Raw genomic sequence first — 14114 nt, 5'->3', positions numbered from 1 at the left:
CAGAGTGTGAGCATGAGCCCTCCCTGTACCCATGTGTTTCTGCCAGGGTGCATTCCCAGTGGATTTCACATCCCCTACCCAGCAAGGAACTTGGGTATCAGGTTGTGCCCGTCATTCCACGTGTTAGGGATGTTGTAGGTATTTCACTCACCATTTTATTCAGTGGATTCACCCTCCTTTTACTGTGTGCACGAGTTGTGGTGGCAACAGTAACACAAAAAGAAGATTTGGGACCATTAATATAATAGTAATACTTTGTGCTTGTTATAGTGCTTCTCATTTGAAGATCTCAAAAGAAGGCTGACAGTCTGCTCTGGGAGCTTAATTTGGCTCTCATACAACAAGTGGAAGATGCTTATGAGCAATGCATTGTATCCCCTCCTCCCAGAAGCTAAAAGCATCACCTCTACAACAGCTTCAGCCCAATGCAGGTCCTAGAATGAAAGATCAAGGTTAGCCTCAATCCCAGGTTTCCAAAGCTGCAATACAATAGGTAGCTCAATGCATAATCCATGTAGTCAGCCCGTTTTTATTTCATGTTCAAAGCATCTCACTGTTGTTCTTAGTCTCCTGGTATTGTCAGTGATTTCCTTTTACCGCTATTCTCAGTATATGTTTTCAGCATGACATTGTTTGGAACCACACTAGCAGCTGGAGTGGACGCCTCTCATTTAAAAGATTTCTTGTGGTAGGTTGCTGTCCTTTGTGTTCTTAATGATGCAAGTTCGTATATTTTGTGAATGTAGGTTGCTTCCTTTGTAGGTGTTCAAAGACAATTGCTGTAAAAGAGAAGTTCTCAACTTGCAAGTATTTTGCAAAAATGTTCCTGAATGCAATTCAAAAATAATTCTGGGACGGTATCAGGTTAGTGTTAAAATATCTTTATACGTATTGGCCCAAATTCTGAAGTCTTTAGTCAGTCAAAACTTTGACTTGTCATAAATGAATTTGCTCTTTCCCCTTTAAACTATTGTCATTAGGTTTCAGAGTTATTACAGCATTGAGATTACTGTAACTAGAGTTTGGCCTAAGTACATACATCTTGATTTGACCTATTCAGTGTACTACTATATGTAAATATGAAACTTAAATACTACGCCGAACCTGTTGCAGTTGTACGTTCACATCCGTTATATTTTAAATAATTGTCTTAATAAGGACTCCTGTTAACACACATCCTTTCTCTTTGTGACAATGTCTCTGTCTTTCAGCTGACTCAGTAAGACAGTACTACACTGGGTCACATTCAGAAGGTTTTCTCTGCTCCTAGGAGAGCGAAAAACAGTAATTTTGTTAAAAAGAAACTTAAAATTCTGTAGAAACTGAGAGAAAGGAGACTCAGGCATGTCGATGCTATGGTGATGGACAATCGATGAGAACCTAGAGAAAGAAGTATTGCTGCTGCTTGCCAATATAAATTGTTTCAGTTTGGCTCCTGTTTGAGATATTAACTGGACAAGGAGTGGAAATCAAAGCAAAGATTCTCTGAATCTTCAGACCTTTCTCTGACTTTAATTATGAGAGCCATTACTGGGAAAGTGTTGTTTTGGTTTTCTTTAAATAAACCTATGTAGTGTCTTAATATCTCTAGCAGGCACTTTGGTATTTAAGTAAGGGCACAATTAACCATAATTCTAGCCTACTCAATGCATTCTACACTCATGTGACTTTTAAAGTATGATGGTGTTTTGTTGTTGCATGGCACAGGATCACCTGCAGCAATGCTTATTTGAAAGTGTTCAGTGCACTAATGATGAATGTCATGATCAAATTCTTCGGAAAGATTTAAAAGATCACCTAAGTCTGCACTGTAAATTTCGAGAAGAAATATGCCAGTACTGTAATCAATATGTGGTTTCAATTAATTTAAAGGTAAGATTGCGAAAGATTTCCTAAAAGTTCAACTGTTTAAATTACTGTGAAAAAAGTTCCGAAGTTGCTGTGAGGTTTTATGCTTATGAAACAAAATTCATTTAAGTATCTGAAGAACATATAATACATGTATTTTAAAACAATATTGATAGGTACAAAGTTGGATTCAGTTCCGCATACATCTGTTCCCTTTAAAAATACTTTTTAAAAAAATTAATATTTGTAAAAATATTTTAATATTTTTATTTCTGACAAATTAGTAAAAATTTTTGTGTGCATGCTGAAGCCAATGGGCCAAATTTATCTTCTCAGTCCGTGGAATTACACAAAGGACAAATTTGGCCTCAAATGTCTAGATCTGGTTTTTGAATATTTCAGCCAAAATGATTTAGTTGTTTCCGAGATCAAGGCTAGGGAAAAGTATATTGTTTTGCTCATATTAAAAAATTCTAGCAATATTTCCTTTGAGAGGACCTAGGACGCTATGCACGTTTTTGAGGGTTGAATTAAGGTTGCACAAGCAACTTTTAATTCTGGCATTTCCTAACTATTGAATGCTTGATTTTTGCAACCATAACATTCTTTTAATGTTGTGTGTGTGGGGGGGGGGGGGGGGTTGGTGTGTTTGTAATTATTTTCTGAATGCCAACAATGTGTGTGTTGATGTAAGTATGTGCTGCTGTGCAGAATATATATCTTGCCTATTCCTACTTGCATGCACTGTATGATCTTTAAAAAAATGAGTTATTCATGTATAACAAGTCTGGTGTATAAGCCGTTTCTAATCGATCTTTTTTTCCCCCCCAGAACCATGAGAAAAATGAGTGTCCTGATTTTCCTGTGCCTTGTCTCCACAACTGTTCTCAGATAATTCTGAAAAAGGAGGTATTATTTGTTTTATCACTTACTGTAAGTTGGCAAATTGTATCATTCTGTGAAAACTAGAACTTGCATTGTAGGCCTCACTGGTCCACATTTTGGTATGAATTTGCTTCATTTCTCTAGTTTTGCTACTTTTGTTTGTTCATAAAATCGAAACATGACCTTATCAAATCATATCATAGGAACGTGCTATGCTTTGCAGAGCTTTTGCACATTGCATTATTGTAAACCATCTGTCTTGTTTGTTGACACTGATTAATCAGTCTCTATTGTATGTGACAAATGGTATCTTAACATCACTTTGGCCTTTTTGCACCCCTTATGCAGGAGTTTAGGTTCAATGAATGTATTATTCAATAATTTTATCACTAGGTATTTGTTTTGTTAATATTTGCAGATGGATAAGCACTTCTCTGTGTGTCCTGAGGCAGAAGTAGATTGTCCCTATAAACAATATGGCTGTCCTGTACAGGTACTGTAATCTAGACCTCCATTTGTACTGTGATTGCAGTTTGCCTCCAAAAGCACTAAAGGCTGGTAGCCTAAGTAACTATTTTTCTGTCCTATATTTCTCACAGTATCTTTCAATGTGATTTAAGATATCAAAGTAAGCAGTTGGAGCTGTTCATCTGTTTTTGAAGCATGCAAAGAAACATTTAACCACTTGCCCCAATAGAATTTTCTATTAACAGGTCTGTTTATCTTCCTTTATTTATTTTTTTTACCCTCCTGCCTCCAGATTAAAAGAGGAAAGCTTGCAGAACATGAGAATGCTGCTCTGAGGGAACACATGCTACAAATTTTAGACAAGAATTCCAAATTGGAAGAACAGGTAATGAACATATGTAATGAACACTCTTCAACAGTTTTTAACTGGTAAAAGAAAAGTCCAGGTTGTACATGTGTTGGGATTGGCCCAGCCTCTTCTTTAAAGAATATTAAGCTTTTCATCCCACATTTTTCAACCCAGTCAGAAACCCTTTCCAACGAAGCCAATAAGCAATCGGGGGTTCTCAAACTTCATTGCACTGTGACCCCCCTTCTGACAACAAAAATTATTATATGACCCCCGGGGGGGGGGGGGGGGGGTGGAGCCCAAGCCCTGACGTCAGGAGGGCCAAAGCCAAAGCTGCACCATCCTGGGTGGGGGCGCCGAAGCCCAAGGGCTTCAGCCCCAGATGGGGAGCCTGTAACCTGAGCCCTGCCACCCAAGGGTGAAGCCCTAGGGCTTCGGCTTAGGCCCTGGGCAGTGGGGCTTTGGCCTCGGGCCCCAGAAAGTCTAATGCAAGCCTTGGCGATCCCATTAAAATGAGGTCGCACCCCACTTTGGGGTCCCGACCCAGTTTGAGAACCACTGAGCTAGATTGAACCCCCACCCCCGCACTGCACCCTTGTGTATTCACTGCCACCGCTCTCCTTGCTGTTCTTCACCCCACTCTCCCCCTTTGGGGGGAAGAGCTGTGGACATGGCATCCTAAGTTTTGTCTAGGGGTTCCATAGTAAACTGGCTGGGAGGTGGCAAAGATGAAGGTTCAAGGGATAGGTGCCTCGGGGATTCCCAGGCCATGCCCTGTTTACAGGCAGCACCACCCACTATCTGCAGCCCCTTTCCTCCCAGTGGAGAGGAAGTTGCAACCACCTTGGAATGCACAGCGACCAGCTGCTCTCTACCCCCAAGAGATGTTCCACTGTTTGGGACCCAGCACCTGGGGTTTGTATCAGCAGAAGCAGATATAAACCTCCGAATGAATTCAGACCAATGTCTGTGTTTATTTAAAAACAAAGGAGCAAAAACTGTAGAATTCTGAATCATTTACTATGTAGCACATTACTGCAGTATTTGGAGCCAGTGCTTCCCCCTAACTCATCTGTTAGACTGACTAGGTGCCAATAATTTTAGTGCAATGCATTTTTAATCCATCCTAACACAGTTTGGTTCTCTGTCTCCCTCTAGTGGCTAGGTATCCTACAGCATTTGAACTAAAAAATCTGGTTCTTTAGCTAAGCCAATAAAAGCTCATGGTTTTTACACACAGGCAGGGATTCCATCCCCACCACTGCCCCATCCAGGGATTTTGGGTTAACGTTTTGAAATAGGAAAATAGTTGCTATATCTAGCTATGTTGGTGCAGTCACATCAATAAACCTTTCCAGGTGTACCTATATAGCTTCCATACATTTTAATCTATTTCCTTTATGCTTTGGATAGTCTTGAGTTTTCACTCTTCATTTTCCATTGTTTAGATATCTGACCTATATAAGAGTTTGGAATTTAAAGAGATTAAAATCCAACAGCTAGCAGACACAGTTAAAAAGTGTGAAAAGGATTTCAGACAGTTTACACAGCTGCTTGGTAAAAACAGCAATTTGATGGTAAACACCCAGGTGAGATATTTACTTGATCTTTCTGACAAATTGCTTTTTTATGGCCTGGAATACAATTATCCAGCAATAGTTGTAATTGATGCCAGGACAATAGCAAACACCAGCTTTCAAAGCCATTTATTGCATGAATTTGGATTAATCTCTGGAGTGCACTGTGCCCCATATATGGATTTAAATCACTATTGTTTTTTAAAATAAAATACATACAGCCTTCCCATTATAATTAATATGGGAGTTCCATGGGAGTTCGACCAGAGTAAGGCATGCTGAATAAGACTCATAGGACCAGTTTCCAATTTCAGTTATGCTGATGTAAATTAGAGTAATCAAATCAGTTGAAATGAAGGTAATAAATGGCGAATGGTAATGAATTAGAAATTGATTCTTAGTGAATGAATGTTGAATTAATCATGAGGAAACATTTGAAGTATTCCAAAGGCAAACAAGAATATTCTTGAATGTAATATGTAGTCAATATTGCTATTGTACAAAGACATTTTAGAATCTGAAATGAAATGATTAATTTTATTAATGTGTGTTCATTCCCCTACTCCTGCATTAAACTTGAAGACTCTTGCCAGTCATATTGATAAATCTGCATGGCTGGAAACACAAGTGAGGCAGCTAATACAAATGTCAAACCAGCAGCAAAGTAAATTTGACCTGAGGCCACTGCTGGAAACTATTGAAAATATAAAGCAGAAGATTGCCTTTATGGAGACATATGACCAGCGTTTAGGTATGCTCATATTTTTTTGTTTTGTATTTTTTGAGTAAAAACTGGTGTTACTAGAGTGATGTTGTTTATCAGTTTAGATCACTTCCCCATCAACTTGTTTGCACACATTAGCCTGATGAGGCTCTTCAAGATGAACATCAGCCGTAACAAAAAGTTTAACCAAAACTATGTTGTTGTTTCTGTGATAAATGTCCTTGATATTCATGGATGACAGGTAAACCTTTGCAATAACTTGCATTGAATTGTGCCCTCTGTCCACCCTTCTTTTACTGACCAGAGTTCTTGGTGCACAGCCCTTTAGTGACAATGTTTGTAACTGCAGTGGCAGTTATCAAAAAGTGTAATAATTCTACAGTGAAGTTATTATAGGATTCTGAAGTTAAAAACATTAGTCTGAGGGTATCAGGGTAAATTTACTACAGGAAGATTACACTTTTTGGTAACTTCCACTGTACTTATGCTGCTATTGGTTACCCTGTTGTTTCCTTAAATTCCAGTGGGCTGCTTTTGTTGTCGTTGTTGTTAGGTCAGGTTCAGGAAATTTATGTACAAAAGGGTTCTATGTAAGCTGCTTTTGTGGTGCAGCCTGTAATGCTCTGCTATTGTAGGACACATGGGGCTTGGTTCTCCTTTCACTTCTATGGTGTTATTCCTCACTCTCACTTGTGAGCTCAGAATTAGGCCCCATAGTGTCAAGTTATTTTTCCTGCTACAACCTGAAAATATTAGCATAAACTATTAGAATAATCAGTGGCACTCATTGTGCTGGAGAATGCAAAGATGACACTCCATTCTTGAAAGCTGTGAATTTAACTGACCTAGAGGAATTATGAAAAGTGCCTGGAACACGACTGTTTTAATTACAAAGAAATGCTTTTAGAATAAATGACTAGAAGACAGATGTGTGTTTCCGACAGATCTGAACCGAAACCTCATATAGCTAAACACACCCAAACTTGAAGGAAGTTGGGATCCAAATCCAAAGTTTGCATCTCTGTCACATCTCTAAGATGCGTGTGTGTCTGCAGTCTTCCAATGGGGGAATTAAGAGGATTCTCTTGACTCAAAGTATGTTAATGGCAGCAGACTCACTGCAATGGCCAGTGCCACAAAGTTAATTGTCTTGTGTAGTTCCTGTGATTCCCCAGTTATTTCTAAATGCTGGGCTCTAGCCACTTAGTTGTTACTGTCCCCTCGTCTGTAATTCACTTTGTCTCAATGACCATTTCCTTTAACTGGATGTTTCGTGTGTCTTTCTTCCCCAGTTGTTTTGGAAGGCCAGTCCACTGAACATGATGTCCACATCAGTATTCACAAAGCACATCTCAATAAAAACGAAGAGCGGTTTAAGCTTTTGGAGGGCACATGTTACAATGGAAAACTAATCTGGAAAATCATAGACTACAAGATGAAGAAAAAAGAAGCCATGGAAGGCCGCACTGTCTCTATATTCAGCCAGCCTTTTTATACCAGCCGCTGTGGGTACAGGTTATGTGCAAGAGCATATCTGAATGGGGATGGCGCAGGAAAAGGGACGCATGTCTCCCTATACTTCGTAGTGATGAGAGGGGAGTTTGACTCGTTGCTACCATGGCCTTTCAAGCAAAAAGTTACACTTATGCTTCTGGACCAAAGTGGGAAAAAAAATCACATTGTGGAAGTCTTCAGAGCCGACCCTAACAGCAGCAGTTTCAAAAGGCCAGATGGAGAGATGAATATTGCCTCTGGATGCCCAAGGTTTGTGGCGCACACTGTGCTGGAGAATGTAAAGAACACTTATGTCAAAGATGACACTTTGTTCATGAAAGTTGTTGTGGATTTAACTGACCTAGAGGAATTATGAAGTACCTGGAAGACATGACTGTTTTAATTATAAAGAAATGCCTTCTCGGTGACTATTGGCCAATTTCATACAACAGTGAATTGCCACTAGTCCAACTATATTTTTGACTGCATAATAGCTACTGAGTTGCCAAAGCACCAACCTTTCTTTCTTTTTTACTTTTTCGATACTGTATTTAGGGGATCCGTAAGTCCAATTTGATGGTATGAACCAGATCAATGTATTCAAACCAGTATTTTGACTCTGTTCAATATATTTTGGGAGTGAATGCTTGGCTCACATCTCAAGACTGGCATTTTAAGATGAAACTACAGTAGGCCCTTTGGAACCCAGGCAAATTTGTGGTTCCAGTCACTTATAAACATCGATAGGGCTCCCATCATAGTGGTGTCTAGGTGCATTTCTTGTGATTTTGCGAGGGAATCATTTCAACACTGCCTGAATATGAAGAGATGAATCCTGATCCCAGCAGCACCCTGACTTTTAAAAACCGAGGGAGAAAAGCTGAGCCAGGTAGGAAAAACCTAGCCAGGAATTTCAGAGCTCCTAGTTATTGGAAAGTCTGGATGAAGATGTCTTATAGTTCTGGCCTGCTTACTCCGCTGTGCTGAGCACCCACAAGTCCCAGTGATGTCATTAGTGTCCCCTATGTTCCTGCTCAGTGCTTTGGGCCAGATCCTGACTTCATAGAATATTAGGGTTGGAAGGGACCTCAGGAGGTCATCTAGTCCAACCCCCTGCTCAAAGCAGGACCAATCCCCAGATTTTTGCCCCCGATTTTGAAATGCTCCCCCCCCCAAGGATTGAACTCACAACCCTGGGTTTAGCAGGCTAATGCTCAAACCACTGAGCTATCCCTCGCCCCTCATTTGTGATGAGCATCCCCCCCCCCCCTCATTTGTGATGAGCATCCCCAGTCCCCATTAGGAGTCAATGGAAGCTGCTGGTGCTTATCGCCTCCCAAGAGATGGTCGTTATTGGGGTTCTCAGCTCATCTACTAACCTACCAGAGTAGCAGACCAGTTGAGTCCACTGCTGGAAGGCAGGGGCCAAAGCTCTGAAACTGTTGCTCCTCTGCTCTGCCTGTGGAGGATTTTTTTTTTTTTTTGGTGGCTTATCAGCCCTGCAGTGGCTCAGAACTTTGGAAAACTGCACTTGACGAGTTCCTGCTAACATGCAGCATTCCCCAAAGACGGAGAAAAGAGGATGTGTGTGGGGAAGCATTGCTTTAAATTAGGGCTGTTGACTAATCGCAGTTAACTCATGCGATTAACTCAAAAAAATTAATTGCGATTAAAAAAATTAATCACCATTTTAATCGCACTGTTAAACAATAGAATACCAATTAAAATTTATTAAATATTTCGGATGTTTTTCTACATTTTCAAATATATTGATTTCAATTACAACACAGTTTACAAAGTAGACTGCTGACTTTATATTGTTTATTACAAATATTTACACTGTAACAATGGCAAACAAAAGAAAGTGTTTTTCAATTCACCTCATACAAGTACTGTAGTGCAATCTCTCTATCGTGAAAGTGCAACTTACAAATATAGATTTTTTTTTTTGTGTTACATAACTGCACTAAAAACAAAAAAGTGAGCCTACAAGTCCACTCAGTCCTACTTCTTGTTCAGCCATTCACTAAGACAAACAAGTTTGTTTACATTTACGGGAGATAATGCTGCCTGCTTCTTGTTTACAATGTCACCTGAAAGTGAGAACAGGTGTTCGCATGGCACTTTTGTAGCCATCATTGCAAGGTCTTTACGTGCCAGATAGGCTAAACATTCGTATGCCCCTTCATGCTTCGGCCACCATTCCAGAGGACATGCTTCCATGCTGATGATGCTCGTTAAAAAAAAATAATGCGTTAATTAAATTTGTGACTGAACTTCTTGGGGGAGAACTGTATGTCTCCTGCTCTATTTTACCCGCATTCTGCCATATATTTCATGTTATAACAGTCTCGGATGATGACTCAGCACATGTTCATTTTAAGAACACTTTTGCTGCAGATTTGACAAATGTGAGATTTCTAAGGATAGATACAGCACTTGACCCAAGGTTTAAGAATCTGAATTGCCTTCCAAAATCTGAGAGGGACGAGGTATGGAGCATGCTTTCAGAAGTCTTAAAAGAGCAACACTCCGATGCGGAAACTACAGAACCTGAACCAACAAAAAAGAAAATCAACCTTCTGCTGGTGGCTTTTGACTCAGATGATGAAAATGAACATGCGTCGGTCCGCACTGCTTTGGATTATCATAGAGCAGAACCTGTCATCAGCATGCACACGTGTCCTCTGAAATGGTGGTTGAAGCATGAAGGGACATATGAATCTTTAGTGCATCTGGCACAGGGCCGGCTTTAGCAGGTGCGGGGCCCCACGCCGGGACGCGAATTGTCTCGCACACCCCCCACCCCAACTCCGCACCGGCCCGCCCCGACTCCGCCCCCTCCCTGCCCCATTGGATCCCTCCCCAAATCCCCGCCCTGGCCCCACCCCCTGACTCACCCCCTCACTGCCCCATTGGATCCCTCCCCAAATCCCCGCCCTGGCCCCGCCTCTTCCCCAAGCACGCCTCATTCCTCCTCCTAACCCCTCCCTCCCAGGCTTGCGCTGATCAGCTGTATGGCGGCGCAAGCGCTGGAGGGAGGGGGGAGAAGCAGGACGCCGCTTTTTTTTTTTTTTTCCCGCTCCGCCGGCAGCCCCGGACGTTGCGGGGCCCTCTTAGGCGCGGGGCCCCATTCCGGGGAATCGGCCGAATCGGCTTAAAGCCGGCCCTGATCTGGCATGTAAATATCTTGCGACGCCGGCTACAACAGTGCCATGCAAACACCTGTTCTCACTTTCAGGTGACATTGTGAACAAGAAGCGGGCAGCATTATCTCTGCCTAATGTAAACAAACTTGTTTCTCTGAGCGACTGGCTGAACAAGAAATATGACTGAGTGGACTTACAGGCTCTAAACTTTTACATTGTTTTATTTTGAATGCAGTTATTTTTTGTACTTAATTCTACATTTGTAAGATCAACTTTCATGATAGATTGCACTACAGTACTTGTATTAGGTGAATTGAAAAATACTATTTATTTTGTTTTGTACAGTGCAAATATTTGTAATAAAAATAAATATAAAGTGAGCACTGTACACTTTGTATTCTGTGTTGTAACTGAAATCGATATATTGGAAAATGTGGAAAAAATCCAAAAATATTTAAATAAATTGTATTCTATTATTGTTTAACTGTTCGATTAATCGTGCAATTAATCGCTATTAATTGTTTTAATCGCTTGACAGCCCTACTTTAAATAAAGAATGAGCTTTTCAAAAGTGCTCCATGCCCAGCAGCCCTCAAAAGGAATTGCTAGTTGCTGAGTACGTCTGGAAATCTGACCACTTCATTTACTAGAATTTATATTACCATAGAGCTTGGGGCTGTTGTCATGTAGCAGGACCCCCGCTGTGCTAGGTGCTGTACAAACACAGAACATAAAGCCTGTGTCTGCCCCAAAGAGCTCACAATCTAGGGGGCCTGACTGGAAGCTGAGTTCTCATGAAAATCCAGCCCCAACTGTGGGTACTCTGCACTTTAGGAATTTGACCCTCATTTCTTTCAGGCTCTGTTTTGCAGCTCAGATGAAGTGGGACAGCTGGGAATTTTGCTTTGAGTTCCCTCTCCATTGCAGGTGAATGTATGCCTGGGTATGGGTTTGGGGGAGAAACTGGCTGCGTAAACAAGCCAAGTAATCTGCAGTGTCTGAACAGGAACTACTATCAAGGAAGGAGTGGGGACAAGTGCATGTGTGCCTTGCAAAAGCTTTATGGACACTTTTAAGAGGGCTCTAATTGTGCATCCATAATCATTTTGTGGTACAAGTAATAGAATTTAGATGTCTGTCTTCACTTGCAAATCAGATAGCTAGATATGGAAATGTAATTAGTTGCTCCTGCAGCCCAACAGTGGGGGCAAACTTAGAGGCTCTTCTGAAAAGGCAGCAAGACATCAGGAAGGATTTGGAGTAAGCTTGTGGCGAGAGGACAAAAACCAAAGTGGAGCAAGGACTGTAGGGAACTAGGTAGAAAATGCAGGAAAAGGACAAGAACGGGTAAAATCACTAATGTGCCCTGACATTTCATATGAAAATCTTAATATAGGCTGAATGCTGTAGCTTTAGGTAATTGGCATAAAACATGATATTTATGCCTTTGTCGTCTGAGATGAAATTTCCAGACTGGTAGAAATTTAACTTCCAGTGTTCTCAGGTGGATTATGGGCCATGGGCCAGATAGGCATATTGTTAAAATTGGAAAGTTCTCCCTACATGCTGCTACGTTTCCACATCTTAGTGTATATTTCTATTTCGATGCTACTGTGCCACTGTGCCAGTATATACTGGGCCACTGTGGGGATTATAGATGTTCCCAGGGACAGATGCTATGGGCCAAATTCTGTTATCTGTTGTACAACTGCACTTCTCACTGAGTTTAATAGCTGTTGCACCTGTACTAGAGAGCAGAATTTGATCTTATATCTTTAATACTTTGTTTTGAAAAGAATGGGCGTGTGTTTAAAAAGGTGCAGCATGCCAGAACTTTGTGACCCAACATGGTGCATTAAAGTGGATCTAATGTTGATTTTTTTTTTTACAGTAACATCTGTGCTGTAACTTTCAAAATGATGTAATATGAATAATGACTACTAGGACTGATGGAAGTGATACCTACCACCTGTTTCCATAAAACTCCTAGAATGTTAGTAGTAAAATACAAAAAAGTATTATAGAACTCAGAGAGATGGGAGGGCATGGTCTGGACTTGAGCAAGTCACTTAACTCCCTCGGCCTCCATTTCCCCAACTGTAAAATGGGGATAATACTTGCATCACAGGGGTGTTAGAACTAATTAGAAGATGTTTGTGCAGTGCTTTGAGCATGCAAAGAACTAAGTATTATTAGAACTCCATTTCAAATGGTTAGAGTAGGTGATGGTTTTGTGATGTTGACAAATGTTTAGTGTGTTCTTGGACAGATTTTGAAGCATGTTAAACCTTCATCCAATCCATATTGCAATCTCTCGTTCTCTAATTGTTGACTATATTTACTTTTTTGCCATCAATATAGTTTTTAAAATAATTTAAAGAAATATATGCTGAAGCACAAGCAACCCATTTTGGGTTTACAGGAACAGCTTCCTTTTAAAAGACTGCCTTTTATAAAGCATTTGCTCAGTAAATTACATTTTTCAGGGTGACTGCATTTTAATCAACTTCTTATTTATAAAAGCAGTTGAGAGTTGGGATTTTGTTTTTTCAGATGTTTTTACTTCTTATAATGTGGAGTTTAGATATCATCCCGTTCCTAGTAAGGAAAGAATGTTGCATAGCATAGATGTTATAGAAAAGACAAATTGTAACTTGCATGGAAAACACCAAAAACTTTTCAATGCGAATGTATGAGGATATTTAACCTAATGAGTATACGACATTTCTACAGCAACGTGGTATGTTTTTAATGTATTTATTGACCAGTTTTTAGCCTTTTTGGATAACTCTTTACTAATATATTGTCATTTTTCTATCCCATTGTCATACCTGTACCAGTAAAATATGTAAAGAATAAACTGAACTTCACCATCCTTTTAAAGTGGTTGTGGTGTTAACAACTTCAGGCAGACTTTTTAAACAGTTTTTACAGAAGAGAATGGGATACTGGATAGCTTTTTGCATCCCAGAGTTTATGCTATGTACCCAAGAAAGGACATTCCTTTTGAAATACAAAGAAAATGAAAAACACCCTGTTTACGTAAGGGTATTTCATATTTTAACATCCTAAAGCAGCTGCACATACCAGTTTATAATTCACTACACTACACCCCTGCCAACACCCAAGATTTAGTCGGGGTATATAGTACAAGTCATGGACAGGTCCCAGGCCATGAATTTTTGTTTACTGTCCGTGACCTTTATTAAAAATACCCGTAACTGAAACATAGCCTTAGTTATGATGGTAAGAACATAAGAACGGCCATACTGGATCAGACCAATGGTCCATCTAGTGCAGCATCCTGTCTTCCGACAGCAGCCAATGTCAGCTGCTTCAGAGGGAATAAATAGAACAGGGCAATTATCGAGCAATCCATCCCCTGTTGTAAAGTCCTAGCTTCTGGCCATCAGATGCTATGGGACATCCAGAGCTAATCGCTATTGCTGGGCCTATCCTCCATGAACATGGTAGGATTATCAAAGTAACTTCACTGTTGTACTGTGCCAGCTTGCTTGGCCATGGGAACAGTAAAGTTCACACTTGAATTGCCAGGCTGGAGATAGAAGGTGTTGGGCCCTTCCCCAATGCAAGAACTAAAGTCTGTCCCCCTTTCTTTC

At 40.5% G+C, this 14114-nt stretch overlaps 1 protein-coding gene across 3 annotated transcripts in view; it reads left to right on the top strand.

Annotated features, from left to right (window-relative positions):
- The window catches only part of TRAF5 (TNF receptor associated factor 5), a 34435-nt gene extending 26027 nt beyond the window's left edge, over window positions 1-8408 (top strand). For all 3 annotated transcript variants that reach the window (XM_024194833.3, XM_024194835.3, XM_024194834.3), the window contains 8 exons: window positions 763-864; window positions 1708-1872; window positions 2680-2757; window positions 3152-3226; window positions 3494-3586; window positions 4999-5139; window positions 5710-5878; window positions 7144-8408. In XM_024194833.3, the coding sequence (XP_024050601.2) occupies window positions 763-864; window positions 1708-1872; window positions 2680-2757; window positions 3152-3226; window positions 3494-3586; window positions 4999-5139; window positions 5710-5878; window positions 7144-7721 (1401 nt within the window). In that variant the 3' untranslated portion in view covers window positions 7722-8408. The remainder of the gene's footprint in view (window positions 1-762; window positions 865-1707; window positions 1873-2679; window positions 2758-3151; window positions 3227-3493; window positions 3587-4998; window positions 5140-5709; window positions 5879-7143) is intronic.
- Window positions 8409-14114: the final 5706 nt, after the last annotated feature.

The sequence above is a fragment of the Terrapene carolina genome, unplaced genomic scaffold (genome assembly GCF_002925995.2).
Source record: "Terrapene carolina triunguis isolate 2854851 unplaced genomic scaffold, T_m_triunguis-2.0 Scaffold120, whole genome shotgun sequence".
In the NCBI taxonomy this organism is placed as follows: Eukaryota; Metazoa; Chordata; order Testudines; family Emydidae; genus Terrapene; species Terrapene triunguis.
This window is presented reverse-complemented; position numbering and strand designations above follow the sequence as displayed.